At 53.6% G+C, this 27,898-nt stretch overlaps 1 protein-coding gene across 1 annotated transcript; it reads left to right on the top strand.

Moving 5' to 3' along the window:
* Positions 1 to 1,686: 1,686 nt before the first annotated feature.
* On the top strand, positions 1,687 to 20,603 carry akt1 (v-akt murine thymoma viral oncogene homolog 1). The gene is given in 15 exon segments (XM_048974213.1): positions 1,687 to 1,732; positions 12,459 to 12,481; positions 12,483 to 12,588; positions 13,571 to 13,585; positions 13,588 to 13,666; positions 13,965 to 14,091; positions 14,203 to 14,334; positions 14,434 to 14,499; positions 15,023 to 15,091; positions 15,177 to 15,302; positions 15,718 to 15,846; positions 17,772 to 17,986; positions 18,708 to 18,795; positions 19,257 to 19,359; positions 19,841 to 20,603. Coding segments are annotated over 15 exon segments (1,404 nt in total). The 3' UTR covers positions 19,921 to 20,603.
* Positions 20,604 to 27,898: the final 7,295 nt, after the last annotated feature.

Here is a 27,898-nt window from a genome sequence, read left to right as displayed (position 1 = left end):
TGGATGGTCTTGCAGTCAGGCGGGGTGGTTGCCGGAGGGTCTCCCCATATCCTTCCAGTGCGGGGCTGCCGGCCTGGGCAACAGCACCGCTCGAGGAGAAGATGCAGCAGGGGAAGGGCACGACGGGGTCACGGCCCGTGAACGACTTCCTGTGAGGCAAGCGCAGTCAAAACACGGGCTTGTTTACGTTCACAGAAATGGCACCAGGCTGTGGTGGCCCCTCCCCCCCCCACAGGATTCCGCGTTCGGTCCTCAGAAGTCTCACTGCTCCGCTGAGGGCTTATAGAAGCCTTGACTTGTCCCTTCTTGTGCCTGACCTGCTGCTCTGTTCCACCTTGACCACTCCCATTTCACATTTGAGCGGGGAGACCCCAGAACAGCAGGTCAACCCTCCCCCTCGCCATGCAGTACCTTGATTACAGGAAAAGGAGATGCTTGAGTAATGACTGAGCAGAGTGACCTAGAAAAATGAACCAGTTGGTGAAGGTACGTGAATGACAATGTCATTCTGCGCACAGGACCCCTAGTAGTGGGATATAGGCGTCCTGAAATGTGCCAGTCGGACGGTTGTGAAGGTCACACGGTACATGACTGTGCTGCCGCGAAGGCCGTTGGCGGACCTGGCTGCGTTGGCAGTGTGTGAACGGGGGTACGTCGAAAACTAACTGCATTTTGTCTTAAACGAAAGGGGGTTAGGGTGAGTCGCTTACCATCAACATCACGGTCTGCTGACCTCCGTTTCGGCTCTGTGCCAAGGTCATGGGGAGCTCCGTGGGGCTCGTGTGATTGGTGCCTTTTTGCGACGTCGCAGTTGGTATCGGCCTTTTTGTTTGTCTCCAGGAGGCTAGTTTCAGATATGCCCACAGCAGGGCTGCAGAGTTTCACAAGCACAAGTGCTCTGCCCTTCTATTTTTAGTCCAGTCTTGTGCGCCGGAACACCGTTGTTTACTGGTGACCAGAATGTTTCGATTTTTCTCAGAAATGCACACTCGTGCTGCGGGCATTTAATGGTTCCATGGGCCGCAGTTTACGGGTAACGAGCCACATAGACGGGGAAGGGGGGCGGTTATGGAGAACTGGTCCGCAATCTGGTTTGAGGGGAGCTCTGGTGGGCTTTGGCGTGTGACGCAGAAGCTCATGATCTATGGATCTCAGGCCCTGTCAGGTCTGACAGAATCCTCCATTCAGAAACTTCTGGCACTTTCTGTCGGTGTTTCACCTGTGCTGGACATGGCAAGATGAAAGCCCGGATTAATCTAGTCATGGTTTTGCCTGTCGATCGAGCTCGGGGTTTTGATGTGACAAGTAGGGCCGAAAGAGCAAGTGCAATCGAGCGGGCAAGGGAGGGAGGAACAACTGGAGCAGATTATTCCGTACCCTGGGTTGTTTTTGGCCCTCTGTCACGTGGGGATGGCGTCTGACACCCTCGCAGTGGACTCTGCTCCCATATGCGGTGCATTTTTGCTTCTTTGTTTTCAGGCGACGGAAACGTCTCACTTTCCTCGTGAGCTGGGTGTGGTCGTTCGCCGATGGTAAGTTATTTGTGACTGGTGCCAATGCCCCGCCCCCTACAGGTAACGCGTGAGAACAAGGGCTCCTGGCGCCGGTTCCAGTTGACGGCCACGCGGGAAACGCCAGCGTCTCTCCCTGTCGGAGCCCGAGGACGGAGCAGTCCTGCAGAGCGCCATGACGGACGTCGTCATCGTGAAAGAGGGGTGGCTGCACAAGCGAGGTAGGCCCCTCGCCCTCCCTCCTGCCCGCCTTTAAGTCTGAAGAGGACAGGTTGTTGAGGGGAGCTGGTTTGGGGTTGGGCAGTAAATGCAGAGCTGATCAAGTTCCTGCAGAATGAAAAGCATCACCAACGCTGTTAATGTGCACTATTACCTTATTAATTGGGGAAGTATAATTTCTTGCTCCTTATATAGATTCATATGCTGGTTTACTTTCTGTGTGGGGGGGCAGAGAAGACCCCTCTGGTGAGTTAGACGCTGTTTATATGTTTTCTCTATTTGACTGAACAGCAGACGTGAAGTTTTCCTACTTTTTGGTGGTGGCCCCAAAGTCAGCCTGTGTGCAATACGTATCACGTATTATGGATGCTGGCTAGCTCAGTATGTTTGGGATTAGTACCTTTGTCCAGAAGATCGTGGGTTCTAATCCTGTGGTTGCCAGACTGGTCATATCACATTGGGATTTTACACAAGACTCTTAACCCCATCTGTGCCATGCATGCTGGTTGACCCTGCAGAATATTCTGCTAAGTAATATGTGTAAATATGTGTATTGTATCTCTGTATGATATTGTACTGCAATTTAAAAACTGTGGATGACGGTAGCACAGGCTGGCTGGACCAGGGATTGATGGGGAAGAGGGGACAAAGAGGTTGATGGGTGATTGGTGGGCAGGGAATTAAGGTTGGGGAGACAGGGAGTGCATTCTGACCTGACGACCAGTTTAATGCCTCTTAAACCTGCATGAGGCACCAAAATGCCTGCAGTGAAATAAGAACTGTGGTGGTGTGAGTCTGCCTGGAGTGATACCCCTAGTCTTGATGGTGGTGGTGGTGGGGGGGGGGGTCTCATTAGGCCGAGGTCACTGTGGCAACATGTCAGCCCCCAGCATTGCCCAGGCAGAGTCACTGGCATGGCAGCGTCGGTGGGGGCCAGGGCCCATTGCGGCACCGTGATGTTGCAAAGGCTGCCCCTCTCCCCTTTGCTGGGGGGTTTCACCTGATCCATGGCATAAACCAAAACCTCTCCTCTCTCTGTTTATCTCTCCTGATCTCCAAACTCAGTCTGATTTTGAAACAAGCACTTAGTTTGTTTTTTGTTTAAACTTTGTGAGCTTGAGTTTGACCCCCCCCCCCCCCCCCCCCCCCCCCGCCCCTAGGGAAACTCCGCTGCTGTGAAGTAGTGGGCTGTTTACACAAGGTGACCTCCCCCACACACCTGTAGCTCCCCCTCCCCGCCCTGTCTTGTGGACGCCGGAAACACCCCCATGCCAGAGGGGAGGGCGATGTGCCTGTGGGCGTCCGACAGGCAGGGCCGTGATGGACACTGTGTTGCTGTAGCGACACTGTGTGTGATGGCAGGTCAGCAGACAAGGACGTTTCGGGCAGAAGATGCCTCCATCGGCCTCCATGCACACAGTGTGAGGGCAACTCCTGAACTCTGAGCTCTGGCTGGGCCTTTGTCACAGAGGCAGCTGCCCTGATATGTAGGCTTTCGCAGCGAAGGATGCTGGGATGTTTAAGAACAAACACAAACGGCGTGGGGAGGGGGGCGGTCGAAGGAGGACATCTCCATTCTGAGAGTTTGAGAAGCAGTTACTCCCAACGCACACGGCTCAGTTCTGGAACCTTGCGCTTCTGGAACCTTCTCTCTCCCCCCTTCGGCAGTCGCCAACGATCACGGTTGTGATTCTGGGGCTGATTGCGAGAAACGTGTGGCTTCTTGGTTGACCTACACACAGAGCAGAAATTGCTGGAGTGCTAGACGGCGCATAGCGCTGTGGTTACCCCAGTAAACTGTCTCCTTTGAATCGCACTTGTTTTTTCCTTTTTGTCTGAGAATTTAGTTAGAAAAAAAATTATAAAAAGCTCATTTCTGGTCTAGCTGGTGCTCACTTGGCAGTGTTGCAGGGGGTCTGCCACGATTTCACTGTACGCTTCTCCGTGGTGCGAGACAGAGGGAGGGACACTGGTCATTTGGGAGGGGGGCAAAATCCACCATGCACTTTACAGCCTCGTTGGGAAGGAGCCTTTGTCAGCCCGCAGATCAGAATGCAAAAATTTGATCGTGATTTGTAACGCGTCGATTACGCTTTGAAAAATGCAGCGACTTTTCAAGTTTCATTCTCCAGGATAAAATTGTATTTTTTTTTCTACCTCTAAAATGAAGAGTGAAGTATTAATGGAAGATAATTCTTATTTAAAATATCGCAATTGCCGTTCAGGCTAGCGTTAGCTTGCATGCTTTTATCGCAAAGTTGAAGGCAAGTAGTACACAGGCCGCCTAGATGAAAACAGCCTCTCTCTCTGCCTTTGTCACGCATGCACACACACGCAGGCATGCACGTACACACAGAGCAAACAAACAACCCTTCAAGAATGCGGGTTGGCACACTGTCAGCTTCCAACAGCTGTGCTCGGCAAAATGTCACTCGGCGCGGCCGTACTTTGATGCGGGGGCAGTCGGCAGCTTCCCCCGCGCAGTGCGGCCTCTTGTTGAGATGAGCTTCGGTGTCACGTCATTGTCAGGTCGCTGTGGCCCCGCTGCCACTGCGCGGGCGGGTTGGCCGGAGTGACGCGGCTGTGCCGGGTTCCTGCTCGATGCTGCGCGGCCGGCGGGTGATGAACCGGGCGCGCCATGGAGCGGCCGGAGGGGATCACGACGTGTCGCAGTCCGCTCTGCTCTCCGGGCCATCTGCTGCCTTCCCATCATGCCTCGGCACACCTCGCAGAATCTTGATGGATTGAAAAGGACACAACCCACAAGTGCGGAGTCTCCACGCGGTAGGAGTGGACCGCCCTCCTGCTGCCATCGTAGCCTGATTGGTTCGTGTCCAATGATGTCATGGCCTGCAGATATCTTATGCTTGCTTGGGACTGGACCCATTTGCTTCCCTAATGGGTCTGCCTTTGTGCCGCTGTAAATACTAGGACCTCCCCCCAATTAGGCCTAAAATGCAGCGAAACCAAAGGGGGCATAGAGTTCCCCTTCCTAGAAATGGACTTTGGCAACAGTAAAGTGGATGGAGCCTTGTTCTCCAAGCTCAGGCCATCCTGGGCAGAATTGGCCAGACTGCCGCTTGACGCCTCTACTGTCTGTGCCTGTCTTGTCCCCCATGGCCTTTTGAGGCAGCTTAGGCAGATGTGGGACGATCAGGTCTCCAGTCCAGAAACGGCTCCTGTCGGTTTTGGGCCAACTTTCCCCGAGCTCTTGATAAGACCTCACTGAAGCAGTAATCTATCATCTGTCCTTCATCCTGCTTCCTCGGCAGAGGCGAGCAGTAAAACCCCATTAAAACTGGACCATTCAAAAACATTTCAAACTCAACTACAGACCTCCTCCAGAGATGGGTTACTTAAGTCTTCTTGGGAGTGATGGGAGTGTTAACATGCTGCACAGTCCAAATATCCATGGGGAGAAATGCATTGTGGGTAGCACATGTGTCAAGGTTCCTGCTCTGTCGGCCTGCCCTTTGGCATCCACCCCTTACGACAATCCCAAGGCTAATGCTAAAGAGCTATCCACATGTGCGACTGACCTCACTCAGGGTGTCGCCCCTCTGCCAGCCTCGTCTGCCTCTCGTCTCATTTGCTCGCTGACGGGCAGGGAGCCTCGACATGAAGAGCCCTCGGCTTCACCAGGCTAACGAGGGCCGGAACAAGAGCAGCTGTGTGTGGCAGGCCTGACTACAGGCGGCGAGATGTTTCAGCAGAATAAAGGAAATAAAGCGGATGGGGGGGGGTGGGGAGTGAGGGGGGGGGAAGTGGCGATGCCAAAACAAGCCAGCAGTGAAAAAAAAGGAAATGGATTCTTTCTATACGGCCTTCTCTTCAGAAACCACATCCTTTGCTACTGTAGTGGTAGTCGCTCTAGAGGTCCCTGTTTTGTCTGAGTGCCCATCCCCCCCCCCAGCAAAGTGTGAGGACAGTGCCCATCTCTGGGGGCTCATTTGCGCGTCATTGCGGCACAGACACCCCCCACATCACCAGACGGCCTCAGAGGTCTGGCCTGGGTGTTTCCTGTAACCCTGTGTGTGAACATGCTGGTCTGTGTGTTTGTGTGCCACGCCCGGTGAGTCATGGGGGGGGGGGGGGTTGAGGGGGGGCGCGGAGAGGTTGATCTTGATGTCTGCCGAGTGGCCGGTCTCCGTTTGTCAGTCCTCGTTCCCCTTCCTGTCCCTTTAATTGTATTGAAAGGGAACTTTGTTGCTGTTCTTGTTCCTCGAAGCACCTGACCCGAGTCGGCCTGTGATGGCCGAGCGCGTCTTCTGCCACCCCCCCCCCCCCCCCCCCCCCCCGAACGGGGGCTGCATTGAGCTTCCCGGTGCAGCCACCCTTTCTGGGTGCCAGCGATTGCTAAATGTGGTGTGGAGAGGCAAATGGTGTGATCCCAGCTGTCACGTGCGGGCAGCAGCGCGCCACCCTGGGGTGCCCAGTAACGGGATGCCAGGGACGGCCGCTTCCATCACTCGTCGGGGGGGGGGGGTGGCGAATGGTAGAGCGCCTCCGAGCCACTCGCCACCCCCATCTCCCCGCATCAATCTTGTGAGCCCCTCTCACCAGCACCTGGGTGGGGGGAAATGGCGCGGGGGGCCCTCAGCTGCTAGCTCGGATGGGGGGGCCGACTGTGTGGGCAGATTGCTGCAGATCCCCCCCCCCCCCGCTTGCCAGCGCCCATCCGTCTCCGCGTGTGCCGTGTCTGCCAGTCTTACTCCGCCTCTCCCCAAAATGTCCGAAGTCTTATTCGACCCCCGAAATCCGCGCAGCCTTTTCTGGTGCCGATTCTCCATGATGTCAGACTCGGACCCTCAGATCCTGGCTGTATATCCTAAGCTTTCTTTTAAGGGTTTTAACTTGCTATACTTTTTTTTTCTTCTTTTAATTTTTAACTATATAATAAAGGGGAGGGGTGTGTAACTTTAAATATTGTGTGTTAGTGTCTGTGTCATGGGTGGGGGGGGACATCCTCTTATTGAACCAATGGCATCAGAGATCCCCGCCATCTCCTTAATATATTGTTTGTTTATTTGTCTTGCGAATTAACTTGGTTAACTAATCCGAGTCCTGCTTGTTTGCCGAGAGGTGGGTGCAGAGTGGGGGGGGTGGTGGGGGGGGGGGGGTGGGGGGGGGGGGGGGGGGGTGCAGGAGGAGGTGGGGGAGAACAGTGAATGGTGAGAGACTGAAAACTTCCCACAGTGTCTCTATGGTAATCAGCAGGTGTCACTTTCTGTGGAGAAGAAGTGAGGGCTTTCTTACAAGCGTGAGAAAGAGGGGCAGGCGCCCCAAAGGCCCCCCCCCTCCCCATCACCCCGCCACTGCTGTGGCAGCAGCGACAGTGACTGTATCGGGGAAAAGCTGTGGTGGAATTTGCCAGGGTGGGGTGGGACCGAGGGGGGGCGGGACGTCGCTGACGACGCGGCCGGGGAGACCTGTTGATAGCGACTGCGGCGCAATGAGAACCGGGGGGGGGGTTGGGGAGACAGAAAGACAAACCTCCTGGGGGCTTCGGTGTGGCCTGTGAATGCGCGTGCTGAGAGAAGGGGCCGCCTTATATGGGCATGTGGGGGCGGGGCCTCACGCGCTGCCCTGTTGTGTGCTGTCAGTCCTGCCGCCGCTGACCTCTCCATCGGGGTGCCCCCGCGCCTCATTGACATGCAGCGCACAAGGCCGTGAGGCGCAGCTGCAGGCTCCGAGCAGGGGCTGCGCAGAAAGGCCCGGGGGGGAGCCAACAAAAGGCTCAGGGGCCCCCCAATTTTTTTGGTCTAAATTTCCTAATCCTGGACACCCCCTCACTCCACACCCACACGCTGCCCCCTCCTCTCTCACTGCAATCCTCCCCCGCCTTCCCGGCCATGGACTAGCCGGGAACAAAAACACAAGGGCACCCACCGCAGGAAGTCCCGCTGCTTGCCCCTCTCGTGTGTGTGTGTGTGTGTGTGTGTGTGTTGTGTAGGTGCAGCCACATGCACCTTTGTGCATCTGCGCCTTGTTTCACCCTGACTGCATGCACCTCACATGATGTGTTTATTAAAGAGCTTAACCAGGCGCTCTCTACGCCCCCCCCACACACACACACTCACTCCTGTCTTGGTGCCATGGAGACCCACATAGACACACAGAAGCCACGGACAGACAAATTCACAGACAGACAAGTGCCCCCCCCCCCACCCACTCGCCTGAGCGGTCTCAGATCGTGTGGGAAAATCAAAAAGTGGACGGGGGGGGCGGCTGAAGGTGGGGGCTGGGTGAGGCTCGTTAATCTCCTTTAACTATTCGGGGCCCAGTTGACTTTGAGTCTCATCAGTAACTGGAACAAATTGAACTGAAACCAGTGAAAGTGGGCGGGTTGGGGGGGGGGGGGGGTGGTTATCATGGGCCATTTCTAAGGAAACTCTGACATGTATAAGAGGGGGTCCAGGAGAGTCTTTGCCTCGCTGCTCCTTTTTCCGACAGAGACGTAACCTCACCTGCTTTGCTCTCCTCCTCCGCACCTCACTGCAGGGATGTCGTGGTTTCCGTTGCATGAAAACATGAAGTCGCTGGAAAAATGTGGGGGCTCACACACGCTAAGGGTCCCATTGGAAAACAAAACGCTATTTAAGCCCTAGTGTTTTGACCCGCCTACTGCTAAAGCCAGGACTGACGGGAAGGTGTTCTGTCCGCAGGCCGTCTCGTCCGATCCAGGGCTTTGGTGAGCTGCCCGGGGGTTGGGGCTGCAGCTGGTGACATTGAGTCTGGGGGTTTGAGACATACGAGTAGCAGAGCTGTGTGGATTGTTCATGTTCGTTTGTCTCTTCATTTGTCTGTCCATTTGTCTATTTTATTGTAAAACACTCTCCATTTAATTAACTCAAATAAAATATATATTTTTTCTTGGCTATTGTTGGGGATACTTGTGAGTTATGCTGGTGAGCAATTTAAGAATGCAGTTTTGTTCTGTAATTGAATAGCATTTGTGCATCTACAGTGTGCACAATCCGTGATGACGAGCTGTGTTTCTGTGCAGGGGTGGGGGAGGCACTGCTGACGGTCCTCGGTGCCCTAATGCTTTAAAGGGCCTCTGGACAGGAGACGCCTGCACACACAGACACCCCCCCCCCCCCCCGACTCAAGCTGGGCGGCAGTCTGCAAATAAAGATGAATCCGCTTTTGTCTGGCAGAGTCTGTCGGTTCATTATATTCACCCCTGTCCATCCGTTGCCCAGGGCCCCCCGCCGCTGTTTGTCATGTAAAGGCGCTCCGCCGGGGCCCCAGCAGTGTCTTTCCTCTGGAGGGGGAGGGGGGGGAGTGAGGTTTTTTAATTTTTTTAATTCATCCCAACCCCTGTGGTGCCGCTTGGGCCTGCTTGGCTCCGCCCTCAGTCAGCGGCGCCCTGTCGTGTGTATGGTGCATCTGCATTTGGGGGTGACCACAGAGAGTGCCTGTTTTTCTTTTTCCATGTATGTGTGGCTGTGGGATGGTCTAGTGCCTTTACTGCTATCGACTGAAAGGTGCCTGGATGACTCAGCAGCTCAGGGCTCAGAGTTAAAAGGGGTCTGTTTCTTACCTCCTACGCCTGCGTCCGCTCTCGTATGGTTCGCCAGTTCCTTATTTGCCGGCCGCTCAGCTGTGCCGTTTGCAGTGCAGAGTATTTCACTGCCGTCCGTCTGGGGGCGGCGGCCTGTGACGGAAAAGAGTGATAAAGTGTGAGATACTGGGTCCTGGGGGTGATGTTGTGACATGACATTTTGACCAAACTTGAGATGTGAGTCTGTCGTTCCCCGCAGGTGAAGGGCGGGCTGCGGGGGCCCGTCTGGGTCGGTCAGAGCTGGTTCCGTTACAGCCTCCTGTTTTGTGGTCTCTCTCTTTTTTTTTTTAATCAGCTCTACCTTATTTTGCAGCCAGGAGGAACTCGGCAAGCTTTCGGTTTAAATGCCCCCTGGAAGTCTGCCCCAGAGGATTCTGGGATCGTCTTGTGGGGCCTTCACATCATGCACAACACTCTCTCTCGGTGGGGGGGGGGGCATCACAGAGGATGTAGCCCGTTATGTTTTTTTGGATGCAGTCTCGGCACGCAGGAGGAACTGGCACATAGGGGCAGTAATCGCCCAGTCGGTGGGGGGGGGGGGGGTGTTGTGTCATCTAAAGATATTTGGGGTTGGGCAATGTGTGGGAGGGGGGGGGGGGCACCACGTGTATCTGAGGCCGCCCATTGCACACCCAGTCCCCCCACATCTTAACCCCTGTACAGTGTTCGGGGCTTTGGGGGGGGGTGTTTCTAGCAGGTTTGTGGTGTTGGTGTTGAAGGGGAAAGTAACACTGGTTAGAGTGAAAAAGAGAAGAACCTGTGAAAAGGGAAGAGCGGGAGAGGAGAGAAGTGTGGGCCAGCTGAGAGCCGCTCCCCAGGCTTGCTGCTGGTTCTGGTGCCCCCCAACCTGCTCACCAGGCTCAGGTGGCATCAGCTAACACCGCGTGACTGCCCCCCCCCCCCCCCCCCCCCCCAGCCCTGGCCATAATTCCCCAAAGCGGCCAGCACCATTAACACCCCTCCACCCCCCCGGAGATCATGTGCATGATGGGCTGAGGTGGCACCCTCTGGCCCAAGCTATTAAGTCTCACTTGTCCTCAAACGGCTTGGCGTGGGGGGGGTAGTGGACCCTCTGTGGCACATTCCTCTGTGGAGGGGTACTCCCCGCTGCCTGATTGCGCTGCAAAGCTTAAAATACGGGGTTAATTCAGGCCGTGTGCCTTTGAAATTCATTTATTTGCTCCTTCCTTTATGTGGCTTGTAGGTCCCAGCCATCATAGTGACTGGGTTGCCTGTTGGGCGCCCCCTCCCCCGCGTCTACGCCGGGGCAGGGTGTGCGGCCCGTCCAGCAGCCAGCGGGGCCCGACGTGCGTCAGAGGGATCTGGCAGGCAGGTCTGGGTCCACCTGCTACCCCTCCCCGTACCGTGAGGAGCCTCTTGCTGCTGACCGCTGTTCCACCCCCCAGCCCAACATCTGCCCCTGCCTGTCACTGCCTCTGTATCCGCGTGGTGTCCGAGTCAGAAGTGACCGCCAGCCAACCCCCCCCCCCCACCTGCCGCTCGGCGCCGTGTCAACACGGTTCAGCAGCCCAAGCCTGCGGCTTCGTCAGCGGGAAGCTGTGAGGCCGATTAAGAGCGCTCACCCGAGTCCGTTAGCCCAGCGTGCTAACACGCTCCGCGCAGCCCGGCACCTCTGGGGCAGCCACCCCCTCTGCCGCATCTTGCAAACTCTTTCCCTGCCTGCACTTGACAGTTCCATGTGAGTGGGCGGGGCCAAAGAGAGTCCAAACCAATCACAACTGGCATCGGTCGCCCACGGCCCACCCCCAAAAGAGCTTTGCGATGCTGCTTGACCTGGTGACTGTGGGGAGGGAGCCTTCCACGATTGGCCAGTCATTCTGGTGGGCGGGCTCTAGCTGAAATGGCCCCAGCACGTTGGACGGTCGTGATGCCTTCACTTTTCAGGCGAGGCATCTGTGCCGGAGACGTGGTGGAACATACCGGAAAATGCGGAGGGTCGTCAAAGTCGAACTAATTTCTAAATTAACTATGATTTATTTAAAACACTTACTCTGCAGAATGGAAATGTAAAATCCCCCCCCCCACAACGTCATGATGAAAAATGACACAGCAGTAACGACACATTGGACATCTGCTCGTGAGTGAAGGGCGCCATATTTGCCGCTCTGGGGCAGATGTTCCCTCGCTGGCCGCCGATTTGCGCCGTCTCCCAGCCACTCGCAGCAAATCAGGTGTTTTACAGTTTGGCCTTTCGCGTTTTAATGGTTTAATCTCGTAATGGAGGGTGTGCAGTGCTTCCAGCTGCTCGCCTGCCTGTCGGACCCCCCCCCCCCCTTTGGGAGCCCCCATGCTTTTCTCGGTATGTTTCATCCTTCTTCTGATGATGCGCTTTTTGGTCCTTTCACCTGAATGGTTTCCATCATTCCCATATCAACGATTCAGACACTGTCCAGCAGGAAGGGGCATAGTTCCCGATTTGCCCTTTCCCGACGGGTGGAGGTTTACCGCTGAGACCTGGCATAACCCAACTCATTGGCGCAGTGGAGGCTGGATTTTCAGCTCCTGTCCCACCAAGTGCTGGCGAGGAAGTCGGGGCAGGAGAAGTTTGCTGACTGATTCTGCGTCTCCAGACTGCTTGGTGACAGAAATGGGGCAATTAAAGACAGCTTGCTCGGTCTCCGCGTGGGGTTAATACCCAGTTCCTGCAATTAAAAATAAATGACACAAGGCCTGCTTCAATATGAGCCCTCGCTCTGCTTCTTAAATTTTTTTTTTCTTATTCATATGGAGTGAAAGCTGTTTTTCACATTTTGGAACATCTGGTGAAGCGTTTCCTGACAAATCTGTGGCAATAAATTGAGTTTGGTTGCCTCTTGGAAATTCTAATTTCTCCCGACTCCTGTCAGACTGGATCGATACGCTTGAGCCTTTCAGCACTCGGCTGGGGGGTGGATGGGGGGCGGGAGTGGGATGGGGGGGGGGGGTAGGGATGGGAGGTCGCGGTCATCCATGCTCCTCACTTTTGTCCCGAATGGAAATATGAGCTTAATCGGTGATGTGGTTTCAAGGCCGCACGGACCGAGTCGTGTGTGATAGTCCAAGACGCACGTAAAGCGTCTCTTCTGAGTCGGCCGTCTCTCGGGCTCAGTGATGATGTGACACTCGCAGCCCCTCACCCAGCCCTCTGCTGTCTCCTGCAGGTGAGTACATCAAGACCTGGCGGCCCGCGATACTTCTTATTGAAGAGCGACGGTACGTTCATCGGCTATAAGGAGAGACCGCAGGACGTCGATCAATTGGAGACCCCGTTAAATAACTTCTCTGTAGCACGTAAGTGATTCTCTCCTATTACTGTGCACTGGGGGTCAAGTGTCACTCTGATCATTAAAATTATGACTGGTTAATAAGAGTCTCCATTACTGATGCTGTCACATTAATTGGGTAGCAGGGGCTCCCCATGCTCTGACCCTGGGGGGGGGGCTGTCATGCTCATATAGAAAGTGATTTCTGTTGTCTGAGGTGGTCCTTGTCAGATGAGGACTGACGGCGTATCGTGGGGGCGAAGTGGGCGCCCCCGTCCTGCGGCCGCCCCCCCCCCCCCCCTCCCCCATGTCCCCACAGCAGCAGAGTGCGTGCGGAAAGCAGGCCGCTCGCGCTGTGCAGATGACTGAGCGTGGTAATTAGCCAGCATATTGTTTCGTCCGAACAAAACGTTTCACTTGACACCCTTGAGTTATAGTGGTTATTAACCGGCTGATTTCAATTATTTATCTTGCGGCTTCGCTGGCTGCTCCATCAGCGAGCTCCAGCATGCGGCCTCAGAGCACTGGGGTCGCCTCCACCCCCAACCCCGCAGCGGGCGGAGCTGGGGACTGCATTGGCCAGGTCACTGCAGCTGGGGACCTTCCGAAATGAGGGGGCCTGAGATATAATCGATGCACAGAGAGTCGGCATGCAGCAGCTACGTAGGGTGCTAATATTATAGAAACGCAGAAAAAATATCGGAAATATGGTGTGATGATGTTAATTGTTGACGTGTCCACCAGTCAGGCGGGTCGTGATACCTGTTGAAGTGGGGGGGTGGGGGGGATTGGTTCAGCGCTACAGTAACCACCCCCCCTCCACTGGGGCTCGTCATGAATTGCCCTTTGGTTCGATTTGCACTCCCACCCCCCCGGCTGCATTGGGCAGCGGTCTTCACAGCGGGTGTCAGCTGTAATCACAATACAGATAAAATGGCTGCAGCGACCGGCCTGTCTCTCTCTCTCTCTCTCTCTGCACCCCCCCCCTCCCCCCCCCATGGCGTATTCAGAATGTCAGCTGATGAAGCCAACACATTCATCATCCGCTGTCTGCAGTGGACCACTGTCATCGAACGCACCTTCCATGTGGACACCCCCGAAGAAAGGTGAGTTCTCTCCCCCACCCCCAGACCATGACAGGTAGTCTCAGACGCCGGTGTGTGACAGACACACAGCACATGTCGCTGGCGGGGCAGGCGGCTGGGTGGGCGGACGCAGCGAGGTGACAGGTGACCCCCCTGGCTGTAAGCACAGTGCCAGCTGGCAGGGTGGGGGGGGGGCAGCGCCCATGTCAAGATGAGCCTTGTAATGCTCCCCCTCTGTTGCTTGCTTACTCTTCTTTTCGGTTACTTTTTTTTCCCCTCTTTCGCCATCTCCTTCTTTGTCTCCTCCTGCCCCCCCCAGGGAGGAGTGGACCAAAGCCATCCAGACCGTGGCGGACAGCCTGCAGAGGCAGGAGGAGGAGATGATGGACTCATCTCCTGACCCCATGGACATGGAGATGTATCTGACCAAACCTCGACTCAAAGTGGTACAGTATGCTGTAACTGAACTGTTAGCGAATTGCGGCTTCTGTGATGCTGATAGTCTTTAAGGCTGCATTTTGATTGGATAGAACCTGACCCTTTTTCCATCTTCCCAGACTATGCATGACTTTGAATACCTCAAACTCTTGGGAAAAGGCACTTTTGGCAAAGTGATCCTGGTGAAGGAGAAGGCCACAGGACGCTACTACGCCATGAAGATCCTGAAGAAGGAAGTGATCGTGGCAAAAGTGAGTCGTCTCCGGGGGGGGGAATCGCCATCTTGGCTCCCTGAGAAGGCCCCCCTCTTTTGTGCCCGTCCACACTAATGCTCTATGTGGTTCCTCCAGGATGAAGTTGCACACACGCTGACGGAGAACCGCGTGCTGCAGAACTCCAAGCACCCCTTCCTGACGGTGAGAGTGCCTTTGTCTGGACGCTCCACAGTGATCGTGGCGGCCCGCTGAATGGGCTTGAGGCGCCAGCCCAACCTGGCTGCAGACGCGGGCCCCATAGGAGACCAGAAAGGACCCCGCCCCCCTCGCTGCCAGGCTCCACAAAGGCTCACAATATCCCTGTGCCCACATCGTCTGTCTCAAGTGTCTGGGACAACACGCCACTTCTCTGTTGCCACGGCAGCTTTCCCATAATTCCAAACCCTGTGAGGCTGCCGGGCAGTGGACTGCAGCTGAGTGTGTCCCAAATGTAGTGCTGGGGCTTAGGCACTTACTGACTGTAGAAGTAGGGAAGGGGAGTAGTGATCCAATCTGTAGTGTTCATCGGCCATACGTCACTCAGGTCCCTTGATCTGGTGTAGTGCGAGTGTAACATACTTTTCATTGTCCTCCTCTGGTGTTCAGTCCTCTCCGAACTGTCTGCAGTTTAATTTGCAAGCCTGAGCGCTGTGAGCCGAGCCTAATTTTTAACACCCCCCCCCAGGGACTGAAGTACTCCTTCCAAACCCATGACCGCTTGTGTTTCGTCATGGAGTATGCAAACGGTGGAGAGGTGAGTCTCGGCAATACGAGGGGGGCAGGGATTATGGACTTGGAAAAGCCAGACCCCTATGACACCCCCCTCCCCATTGTCCTAGCTCTTCTTCCACCTCTCTCGGGATCGCGTCTTCTCCGAGGAGCGTGCTTGTTTCTATGGAGCGGAGATCGTCTCGGCGCTGGACTACCTGCACTCGGAGCGTAATGTGGTCTACAGGGACCTGAAGGTGAGGTGGTGGCTGGGGTGGGGTAATGGGGTAAAACTGAGGCTTCGGGTCTCTGCAGGACCTTCAAACATGTGCGCAAGTGAAACCCAGGCAGCTTTTTGGGGTGGGGGGGGCCAGGCATCGCTCTCCTCCAGCTGACGAAACCGTTACCCCCTGCTCCCCCTCCACAAATGCACATCTCCCTGGGGTGGCAGGGGGTCGTGGGGGCGGGTAGCTGGGCTGCTAAGGTTCTCCCGAAAGTGCCAGGGCAGCAGGATCGAAGTGATGTGCTGACTGTGTGGGATATGGGGCGCTGTGTGTACTGCAGCTGCCAGGGGGCACCGTGGGACCAAAGGCCACACATTGCGCCCCCCCCCCCAGCACTCCAGTGGATCTGGGTAGCTGATGCTGATTTGATGCCTGTGTCTCTGCCCAGCTGGAAAACCTCATGCTGGACAAGGACGGCCATATCAAAATCACGGACTTCGGCCTGTGCAAAGAGGGCATCACAGACGGGGCCACCATGAAGACCTTTTGTGGCACTCCCGAATACCTAGCACCAGAGGTAGGTGCGACTCACCTGAAGAGGGAGGCGGGGCTTTGTGTCAGCCATGTGACCTCTGTGTCAGTCATGTGACCTCTCCCTTCCCTGTCAGAGCCTGTGTGCCCTTGTCTTGCAGGGTCATTCCGAGAACTTTGGATAGTTATGACGAAATTGTCAGTCCGGGTCCTTCTCTGACCGATCAGAAGGCCAGTCAGTCGTGGGGGGGTGCGGGATTTACGGCGGAATGCTGATCCGTGTGTGCCGCCTTGTGTCTGGCTTCCGGAATGTCCCCGGATAGCAGGGCCCGTGTTGACACAGTTGCCGGTTCGTTGTTTTTAACCCCCGTTTGGAATTTGTTTGGTAGGGTTGGGGGGGGGGGGTGGTTGGCATCCCTTTAGGAAACGTGAGCCCCATCCCCCCCGCCCTTAACTCTCACACCGATGGGATAGGCTTCTTGGATTCTGGCTCTAAGCCGGCGTCCGCAGGCAGCGTGGGAGGAGCCCTAGCGCTTGGACATAAAGCTTTAAAGAGCCGCGTATGTTTTTAGTAGCGAGTCACTTAAAATTACTGAAGTCTTCACTCGTCATTTATTTCCCTGTCATCTTTCTGACCTTTTTTTTTTTTTTCTGAAGCCCCCCCCACTTTGCGCATTGTGACGTTGCCGCAGTAGATGCAGTGGGGGCCGTTGCCGCGGAGATTAAGGCGTAACCTAGCAGCCCTGCCAGAGACCCGGTGTTCCAGGTTGTTCGCCGGCGAACAATGACCTTGTTGTGCGTGGAACTCAGGAATGCTGCATCCCCAGAGAAGTGGGGGGGGGGTCGGTGAGGGAGATCTAGGGGAGGAACGTGCTGTCGCACAGCACAGACGCGCTCGCCCCTTTCAGCCAAAGGCCCACTCAGCCCGTCCTTGTCCTTGCATTAGTGTAATAAAAACACCAGTCGCAAGAATGAAGTTTGTGTTGCCCCCCCACAACCCCACTCTCGACAGCTTCCTCTGTGCATGTCTTCTGGCCAGAAAGCTAACTTTCCTATGGGGGGGGGGGTGTACCTGTTTGACTTGCATGTAGAGGTTGAGTTGCTGTGGGGGGGCGGACAGACTGGGTGTCAGTGTGCATGTGTAAGCAGGGCTCGCCTTGAACGGAGCGGTGTGCGTGAGTGTGTGCGTCTGCGCGTGTGCATGCTGTATCTGCGTCGCGCTCCCATGCAGCCCGGCACTCACAGCTGCTTTTACACATATAGGGGGCAGCTGCAAGCCCAGCTGTCTTTGCGGGTGCTGCATGCTCCCGCCGTGCTGGAAATCGAGACGGCCCAGTAACCTGATCACCATGGCGACTCTGTGTGTGTGCGCGCACACACACACATACACACACACACATGCCTCATGACTCCGCATCGCTCGCATCCGCCACCTAGCTCGTGTTACTGCTACATCCCTCTCCACCCAGTGCTTTAGTTTTCAAGGTGTGTCCCCCACCCCAGATCGTAGCCCCCTCCACGCGCCATGCTGGGCGGTGTGGTGCCTCACGGCAGCCATCCCCGCCTTCGGCAGCTTGGGCCGTGCTGCTCGCTACCTGTTATCTGTATGTTTACTCCCGTTTTGTTTTTAGCCCAGGAAATCCCACTTGGGGGGGGGGGGGTGATAGCGCCGTACGGAAACACTGGCCTATCGCAGGCCTCCGGCGCTCTTTCCGTGACTCACCGCTAGCCGGCTACGCTGCTCTTCTCCATTCCGCTCTCATTACTCACCGCTAGCATGTTAGCGCGCTCTCCGTGCTCCCCATTAGCCTACTATACTACTCCCATTACTCACCGCTAGCCTGCTACGTTACTCTCATTACTCACCACTAGCCTGCCAGCTCCTTGCTTTACTCCCCAGTATCTCCCCTTACCCATGTGAGGACGCCCCCCCCCCCACCCCCGAAAATGACCGAGGTTTCCATTGGGCAGGTGCTGGAGGACAATGACTACGGCAGGGCGGTGGACTGGTGGGGTCTAGGTGTGGTCATGTACGAGATGATGTGCGGCCGGCTGCCCTTCTACAACCAGGACCACGAGAAGCTGTTCGAGCTCATTCTCATGGAGGAGATCCGGTTCCCCCGCACGCTGGGCCCCGAGGGCCGATCCCTGCTCTCTGGGCTGCTCAAGAAGGACCCCAAGCAGAGGCAAGTCGCCGTTGGTGCACAGAGCAAAAGCCCTCAGGGCAAGCGAAGCCACAGGAACGCTTCCTTGTCCATTTCCGGAATTATGCAGCGTATGACATGTCTGCCCTCTTATTAAAGACTGGAGGTGAGTCTGAAATCGCAGACTTATACAGTAGGAACTGAATTATGTATGAAGCCTACTACTTAATGCAGTACGTACTGTACGAATGCATGAGTATGCCTGCACTCAGGCGCACTGCAGTCTCCATCTTTCATATTATTTAACCCAGATATTTTCCAACGACGGACCTTTTAACGAAAGTTAAAAACTTAAAATCTGTCGAAGGAAACGGTACGTATTTGAGTCACCTAATGTAACTGAGCGTTGTTTTCTACTTAAACTGAAAAAGAGAGACGCTTCCTTTGCCAACGAAAAATTTGGCCAGAAATTTCTGAGCACTCCTTGGAATTTCGCAGAATGTAGTATGACACTCGGCTGTTGTTCGCTTGCAGTATGACTTATACTGAGGATTCGGACTTACTGCTTATGTTGCATACTATATTTTGCTTACTACATAGCAAACAAGTGTGCGATTTCGGATGCATCCTGAAGCATGATGGAGGATGGGACTGTGTGGTGTAACAGGAAGTGATGTCGTACAAGGGGCTGCTTCCTGTTCCCGATGTGGGCAGCACAGATAGGCCCTGTGGTAACGTGCCTTCGGTTTGCTTGCCATTCCAGGTTAGGAGGGGGCCCCGACGATGCCAAGGAGATCATGCAGCATAAGTTCTTTGCCGGGATCGTCTGGCAGGATGTTTATGAGAAGAAGGTAACAGATCCGTCGCCCCAAATGCCCCCCATACTCACTCTCCTCCCCACCGGCTCTGCCTGAACCCCCCCCCCCCCCAGGCCCCAGCTTGGGGCGGGACTCTCTCAACAGCATCTGCCTTCATTACGCGCTAATCAGGCGAGTGAATGAGTGGAAACAAAGAGGAGCGGCTTTGGGAATCGACCGACGGTAGACTAGTAATTAACGCACTGTCTGTGTGCCACAACGGGACCCCGCCCACCTTCAGGACCAGTCAGCTGCCACCCGTACACTTAGGTTTTTTTTGGGGGTGGGTGGGTGGGGTTCATTTAATTCATGCTCCTCCCTCCCCTCATTAAAACATTTATTTTTGCTGAAGCTGTACTGCCTGTGACCTGCCCATTGGTTGAGATGTGGGTGGTGGGCGGTCCATCTTCTGATTGATCTGGCCCTGAACCAGTGTTTTCCTCCCTCTCCCATAGCTGGTGCCCCCCTTTAAACCCCAGGTCACCTCAGAGACAGACACACGGTATTTCGACGAGGAGTTCACAGGTCAGACCATCACCATCACTCCCCCGGGACAAGGTACGCCTTCTACTCTGGAATACAGCCATAAACCCCTAGCCCACATTAGTGAGGTGAGAGCCAGCAGTGTGGTGGGGGCTGTACCTGCAAGCCTCTGGCCTTTCCTTCCACACAGGACAGGAGACTCTGGATTAGTGGTTAATACTGGGGTAAAATTCAGGCCAGAGGATAAATATGCGATTACTGTTATGTGTTGAGACACATCTGCCCAGAGGACAGCCCCAGGGCTTCTGGGAAGGCAAAAGGCCAGCTGATGTTCACACCCTTGCTGGAATCGTTAGAGACCCAAGGTGTAACACATTTGAGTGGTGCCCCCTGCTGGCAGCGCTGTAAGGTTCTTTAGCTTTGCTTCGAGCTGGTGATGCAGTTCACCTTCATTTCATAGAAGAACAAGGTCACTGTCCTTTCATCACTCTGTCAACGTCTGGTCTTCTAATGCCCGCCATGGTTGGCGCTCTGTCTGTCTGTGTCTTGTTTTTAGATGAAAACATGGAGTCATTCGACAGTGAAAGGAGACCACACTTCCCACAGTTCTCCTACTCTGCCAGTGGAACAGCCTAAAGGCCATCTCCACGCACCCCCACCCCCGTTAATTCCACCAATGGAACAGCCCAACAGCCTTCCCTTCTGTTTGTCCCCCCCTCCCGTACCGCCAGTGGAACAGCCCAGATGCCCTCTCCTCACCCCCCGCCTTTCCACAAGTGGAACAGCCCAGAGGCCCTCTGCTCTCCTCACCTTCCTCCCAGCCCCCACCACCCATAAACTCACCTGTTCCCCCCACTATTATCCAGGCTGGGGCCTGTCTTACCTTTTGTGCTTTTTGTTTTGTTTTCTTTCCTATTACCATACAGACGCCGCCCCTGCAGTTTCGGGTGTCCCCTTATTTGGGGGTGGGGGGGGGGGGGAACTGAGCACTCGGATATTTCTGTGGCCTTTAAAGACCATCTTTGGGTAAAGTTTACAAGCAGCAACACTACAGCGTATTCGCCTCACATCGCCACCAAGCGGCCCTGTTCGGACCTGGCCACGTTCCGTTCAGGCTTCTGTGAGCTCGAAGTCCGCCTGCGTCGTCTCCAGCATGGAACGATCCAGACTGCAGGTTGCACCTACAAACAAGCCTCATCCATTTCGCTGTTCGTGATTTTAGAGACCGACCTCCTGGACCAAATCCAAGATTATATGTGTGTTCGGGCCTCGAAGCTGTACACCATCACCTTATGGATCTACCCCCCCCCCCCCATTTTAATTAAATCTTGAATGTAGTGACACATACCCACAAAAGCACAAGCGTTGCAGTCTAAGGCCCCAGTTAGTTAGTTAGTTAGCTAGTTAGTTAGCTAGTTTGTGTTTTATTTTATTGTTTCTTTTTTTGGTATAAAAGCATTGCTCGACGCTGAAAGCAGTAGACCAGTTTAGCACATAGGACAGGAATGGTTCGTGGGAACGAAAGTCCGAGTCCGTCCACAAGAGAAGAGTGTAGCGTTCGGGAAGACCCGCAGACGTCGGGAGAGCGACGCGGAAACAAACTACCTGTAACACATGGATGGATTGTGCAATACGACGGCGGAGCGGGGAGCTCGGGCCGGATGGCAGTGCGTTTGCGTTTTGTTGCACGGCAAATGTCTTTTTTTTTTTTTTTTTTTTTTTTCCTTCTCCTCCTCCTCTCTTTTGGTCGAAACCTGTGAGCCGGTGAGTCTGGTGGCCCCCGCCCCACTCCCACCCAGCCGGTTCCTCGCCAGGCGACCCTGGGGAGGAGTGCCCTGGCGCAGCTTCCTGTGTGAGGGGCACCTCTCCCGCGAACGGCCCCGTCAGACTGCCGGCACTTTCTTCTAAATCAGGGATTCCTTTTTTTCCTCCATTTTCCTCAGATCTCTCATTTTCTGGGTTTTTCCTGCATTGGGCTGCCGCTTGCCTGATGCACTCACCACAGCCTCAGTGAGGTCGCCATGACGATGCACACCTTTCGGGACGTGGTTCCCAAACTTTGTGTTTTATTTTTCTCTTGTAGTTTTGAGTCTCTCCAGTGGGCGTTCAGCTTCCCTCCTGTTGTTTTTGTGATGTATATAACCCCGAGTACCCCCACCCACCCCACTCACAGTGCATCCCTGCCTCTCCACACGTTTCCTGGATTTTCTTAAATTTTTTTTCTACTTTCGATCCTGGAAACGAGTTGGCCGATTCTTGTCTAGAAGACGAGATGTGGGTCCCACCTGTGTGTGTGAAATACCAGCATAATGAAGTAAACCTATAAGGAAGACTGAAAAAGGACCCCCCCATGTCCCCCCCATGTCATCCTGCTCTGTGTGCTTTAGGTTACGAATGAACCTACGATTGGAAACTTTAAATGGTTTTTACATTTTTGACTGATAATCACTTGGTTGACTTATTTGACTTACTTTGATGAATGTAAAGGTTTATTTTTATTCTCTTGTGAAGCCCACCTTCATTTTGTAAGTTTGTTTATTTTTTCGTACCAGAACTTTAACTCTTTATTTTGTACTGTTGCTTTGAGACGACCTCGTGTCCAATCTCTACACCAGTTCAGTAGCTCATTCATATGTGTGTTCTCTCTCATCTGGCTAAAATAAAATAATTTAATTGACTTTCCAAGTAATATCACCACCCCAATACCCCCCACCCCCCAAGTGTGGCTTCCCCAACGACAGCTGGGAGACCTGAATTTAAAGAACACCAGCTTTAGTGAACAAAAAATATTACTTTTTTTTTTTTTTTTTACACTGTTAAACCATTTTTACATTAGCTTTTTTGTTTTCTTTAAATTGCTCAAATAAAGGGTTTTAACAAGAAAAAAGGTCTTTTTTTTCTTTGCAAAGCAGGACAAAAAATGTTTAGTAGTTTCAGAAGCTGGATCCCATGCAAGACTGTGTACCACTGCACCCTCGCAGGTTCTTACAGTGGCTCCTCCAGAAAAGTGCAGTGACCAGGTTCCTCTTTAAATGGGTCCTAGAATAGACATTTTGGTGGGTTTGCGTCGCCCTGGACCCCTGGAGCTCCGCCTTGTCTTTACGACGTGGTAAGTGCATTTCAGGGAGCTTCTGAAATTCTTATCTGCAGATGGTTTCAGGCACCTCTGCCCGCACCTCATCTAACTCGGTCGTATTTAAGCAGCGTGACTCCCCAGGAAATGGGGGCATGCTGTCTGTACTTGGGAATCGGCTACTGTCCAGTGAAGGTAGCTTCAAGGCTTCAAGCCGGCGTTTTGGTGAGAAGGCGGTCGCCGGATTCCAACACGCGGTTTTGCCGCGACGTCGGCCTTCTCCGCTCGATCCCCCTCCACGCGCCTTTCAAAAACTTGCCGCAGGCCTGACTTCGGAAAGTCGCATGGGATCGTGTTTTCAGAAACGGCACGAGTTGCACGAAGGTTGCCGTGCCATCCAGCGCTGACGAAACAAAATGCGATGTGGGTTTATTTCTTGAGGGGTGGGTCAGACACTTAAGTCACTGAAAGGTGTTTAGGAGGGAAAAAAAAATCAGAGGACCCCTGATAGCTGAATGTGTCCTTGTCCCCCACCTGCCTGCCCTGTGCTGCCATTTGACTCGTGACCAGGCAGAGCCTGTCAGGGAACAGGAGATGCACTGACAGGGTTTTAAGCAACCCCTTAATTACAGCCCCCGACACGGTGCTGTCCCTAAATCCCCGCGTCTGTCGGGCTGCTGTACCTGAGCACTTCCTGTCGGATCTGCAGTCGCTCCCGTCACGGACTTCTCTGGGGCTGTGCGCCAGCCTTCGCCTTAAATCTCTTACAGTGGCTTTTCTCGCATATCCCTATATATCGCTCCTATATCCGGCATGGAGCCCCCCCCCCTGCTGTGGGGGCAGCTGACTCCACCGTGTTGATGGGCCGGATGCAAGGGCCGTCCTCAAAGCTTGTCACTCGCACCGTGGCCCCTGGGCGTCGTGCTGGGCGAGAGCGAGGAGAAGCTCTCCAACAAAGGCAGAGTCGCGCCTCTTCATTCACGACCTGGCCTCTTCTGTCCTGCAGCTGGCCGGCCATCTGTGGTGCCTCTCAGCACCTACCTACTGCCTAGCGGTCAGCCTGCAGGTGTGACAAAAGGCCTTTAACTGTTCCTGGAGCTAAAATGGAGATCAGTGCAGGGCCCGGCTGACATTTTCTGGCCTCAGAGATAAGAGTCTGTTGTTCGTCATTTTAGCTGTTCACCTTGTGCTTATCGGAAGTAACCCAGCTATATTTTGGCTGAAAAACTGCATTTGAAGGAAGCTGGCCAACGGTACTTGAACCCAAAGCCTTCTGGTCATCCTGTGTCCTTAAGGGTCATGCTACTTGTTGCTGTCTTTAATATTGAATGCTATCTGCTACTTTTTGGAATTCTGTATAATGGAGGTGGCACCATCTGTGGGGGAAGCCCACAGCTGTTCTCTCACCACACCCCTGGTGAAGTAGATCTCTTTGGGAGGAGGGGACGTCTTGTGCTTTGCTGTCAGCTTGTTCTTGAAAGCACCTTGAACCAGAGCCGGATGTTAAGGCCTTAGGGTTGTTGCATCCAAACCAGGTTTTGCGACTCTTAAGTTTATTTATTTATTAACTTTATTTATTAATTCTAGTATGATTCAGCATGTCTGCTGCCGCTGTTTGGTGAAACATCAGCTTCTGGCTGACAAGAGCCAAAAATATCTCATCGGGTCACCATAGTTGCTACCAGAACTTCTGCACCGTCCAGCTCTTGGAACGTCAGTGGTCAGGCAGAGGTTTGAGTTTGATGGAGGCTTTTCAGACCGCCACTCGGTGCCACCCACCTAGACCCATCTCGTCCCACCCCCCCACCCCCCCACACACCCTCTCTTCCTCCATTGGGTCTTTTGACAAGAAGCCAAGATTGGGATGGTCACCTAGCAACGCTGCAGGAGCTCCACAGCTTGTTAACTCAGGAAGTGCTCGGTGGATCATTATGGACTCGCTAGACAGCCTCTCTCCCTGACAGTCACTTTTGTGCTCGCTTCCTGGAGTCGCCCCGGTCGGTGTACTCCGCGTCCATGATTTGACTTTAAAATACGCGTTTGCTGCCTCGCTTGAAAAGCGGGCATTGTGGGTATTGTAGTGACCGACCCTTGATGTGACTGGCCCTTAATCAGAGCGTTTACTGACTAATGGCATTAAGACGCCGCCGTTGAGTCATCAGCTTCCCAGAGTGTCATTTGTCAAGCTTTTTTTTTTTTTGACTAGGCATGTGTCGGAAGAGAGAAACCGCGTCTGTTTTGTATAAATACAGTCAGTAGTCTGGCTCCCCTCCACGGGTAATGTAGTGCTTCTGTTAGACACCAACCGGGCAAGTTTGGTCGGGCCCGGTTTCCCCCGGCGCTGCCGCAGCCGGTCGTTGCCGGAGGAGGTGTTTCCCCTGAGCCGGGCACAGATGGCGCCGTTCTGGGAGCAGATGTTGGCAGAGCGGGGTGGCAGAGTGACAGAGCCAGCTGCAGAGCAGGTAAGGCCCGGAGTTACAAGCACGGGCAGGGTAGAGCCCAGCAAGGGCCTCACCTACTGCTGCCACTGCCGCAGAGGGGGTGGGGCAGGCGGCTGGGGGGGGGGCGGCAGCTTGCCAGGCAGTTTCCCGGGCAACGTGCCCCAGCTGCGCTACCCACAGTGCACCTCTCTGCGTCAGCAATTTTGCTGGCTATGTTTTAAGCGCTTCTGCATGTGGGTACGACGCTGCGCTTGTATGCGGAGCCCTGGGGGGGGCAGATGGGGGGGGGGCATCTCTCGGATGACAGCTGTAAAATAAAAAAGAACATCGGGCTCCTAAAAAAAAAAAAAAGGTTTCAGGGACAATGCTGGCACACAGGTAAAAACACAGTGAATATGATGGACGGTGGGAGCCCCCCCCCACGCCCCCCCCCCAAAAAAAAATAATCCAGATAAACATCAGCTTAGCACCTGTTGAGAACTCAGCAAATAAACTGATCTTATCTGATCTGGAATAACCATCTCTCGGATTTCTGGGAACATCTTCCTTGAACCGCTGCCCTAAACGGTCAATGAGAGAACAGTCAGTTTGATCTGAGGCTGATTAGCTGTCCCACAGGACCTGCTGGGGACACCGCAAGCGGCGGGGCAGGTGGGCGGTGACTGTTACAACACGAGCACAGGAGCGCGATTACAGCTCGTACCAGCTGGGGACTCGTCATCCGGGTGACATGTGACATGTCATGTGACTGAGCAGCGGGAGCTGATAATCGCTCCAGTAGCCCTCTGTCAAACTTCATGTCTGCACGGCGTGCTGCTTGAATACCATCTGAAGGACAGGAGGTACTCTCCTTGAGGCTCCAGGTCCCGTGTTAAACGTTTCGCACTGCGGGGTGAGTTAATTGCAGCCCCTGAGCCATGTGCCTCACTGTCCACCAGTGTGGTCTTGTAATTTCCGCTCATGGTCTTTAGTTTGGCCACTGCAAAAAAAGGTAGTTGAATGCCACTGTCCCAAACCCTCTTGGTGTCTTATGGTAACTGTAACTGCTCTCCTTTGAGTCATACGTACGGCTGCAAGTACATTTTGGGGTCTGAGCACAGGGGCGGGCCATTTATCCAGCTTATGAAGTGATTAAGCCCTTGCTCAATGGCCCATGAACTACTTGAAGATGCTGTCGAAGATGGGATTGGAACCGACGACCCTCTGTTCACAGGCATTGACCTATGGAGTCACACAGTGCCCCATGGTGCGCCTTCTGCATGAGGGTAACTACTTATAGATTCAGAGGAAAGACCAGGTGGGATCTGGGAGACGGTTCAGGGGAGAGGATGTAGTGCCCACCCCCCCCCCCCCACCCAACCCAATGCCTCGTTCTGGGAAGGAAGGCACCATACCACTCAACAGGCTGAAGTGTGAGGATGTGCTGGGGGGGGCTGCAAGAAGGTGAAGGAATCCACTGTGATAATTGACTGGGATGAGACTTTTTCTAAAGGTTCTTTAATTGAGGAGGGAGGCTTGGTGGCGGCCTGGGGTGAAGGTCATGACCTCAGTGAGGCCCATTGTGCGAGAGGTAATCCTGATAGGGTGTTGGCCAGCAGCAACCCTGCCCCCCCACCCTCCAATCACTGTGGGACAGAAGTGAGAGACTTTGAATTGGAGAGGAAAACTGGAATTTGGGGACGACTGAAAGAGGAGATTGAATGAAACATCTGGCTGTAGCTGTAGGGCCCGTTTCACCAAAGCCTGTGATTCTTACCTTACAGAACAATCGGCTCTGGGGGGGGGGGCATCCTGTGTAAATGGGAACGTATCTCAATCTATTTCCCTCCCCACTTGTGTGTGGTTTTGTTCCCACGGATTATTTTGTCCCTTTAAAGGATTTTTTTAAAGTGAAAATTCAGCATGATTTCACACAGTAACGTGGAATGCAGCAGTAAGCAGGTTTTCCTTGCAGAGTCCGGTGCTCCATCCACTTTGCTTGGAGGGGAGGAATGTGCTTGTGAAATGTGCCCTGGCCAGTATAATCCTCAGTGAGACGTGACTTCGGAGCTTTGCTCTGTCACGTGGCTTGTGAGAATCCAGAACAATGGTCTGACCTGAGTCTCTGACCCATTATTACATTCTAATGCTTGATGCTGATATTGCATGTTCCATATGAATATTATATATTCAAGTACCAATTTTCCTTTTGGAAATGTAGCTAATTTCTGGAACACTTTAAGTTGCGTTAAATATTTTGTTTTAAAATCCATGTTTACAAAATTGATTTCAGTCATAGAATGACGTGAAGAATATTTTTCCGTTTTGAGGTGTATTGTGATATTATACTATGACAATGCCCTTTTCAGAAGAATATGGGTATGTCTGAAATACAAATGGCATTACAACTTTACAAAAAGACACAATGAAATGCTCTGTTGGATGCTGATATTATCCCACCGTGAGCGTCGGTAAATTACTTAAAGTAGATGTATGACTTGCGGAGCTGGGTAAGTATAAAATAAAATAAAATAAAATTACAATAAAAAAAATTGAAAAGGAAAACATTACCCTCTAGTGGACAAAGTGAAGCAAAATCAGCATTCGGGCCATGGTTTGGATAATAAGGTTTATGTCGCCCCCATTTGGATAATATATGCATTGTACAGTGTACGCAACACGCATTTTCTCCGTCAGCATAACTTTCTGTACGCTTGTCGAAGTGGGATGAACATAAACGGGGCCTCTCTTTACTCCCTCCAATCTTTGACTATAGAAAAGACGCAGCTATACAACGTCCTGAGTGACTACAATCATAATAATACAATAAAATATTTAACTAATTTGTTAATAATGATAATGACTCTGACATATTGGCTTTTTTCATGACAAAGGACAAATGGTCGATTAGCGGTGCCTATTACAATAAACCAAGGAAATAACTTTGGCTTGAGCGTTGGGGAGAATAAGGTCTCCACCCATTTTAGGGGGTCCAGGGGGTCGTATTGGCTGACTTTGGTTATTGGGGAGGTTTACAACCCTCCAACCTCATCCAATTACCAACTACGAATGTTTACATTCCCCAGATACTGAATTGTACTTCTTTGCTTTATTTTCCTAG

The sequence above is a fragment of the Brienomyrus brachyistius genome, chromosome 14 (genome assembly GCF_023856365.1).
Source record: "Brienomyrus brachyistius isolate T26 chromosome 14, BBRACH_0.4, whole genome shotgun sequence".
Lineage (NCBI taxonomy): Eukaryota > Metazoa > Chordata > Actinopteri > Osteoglossiformes > Mormyridae > Brienomyrus > Brienomyrus brachyistius.
Note: the sequence above shows the minus strand (reverse complement) of the source record. Positions and strands in the feature narration are given on the sequence as shown.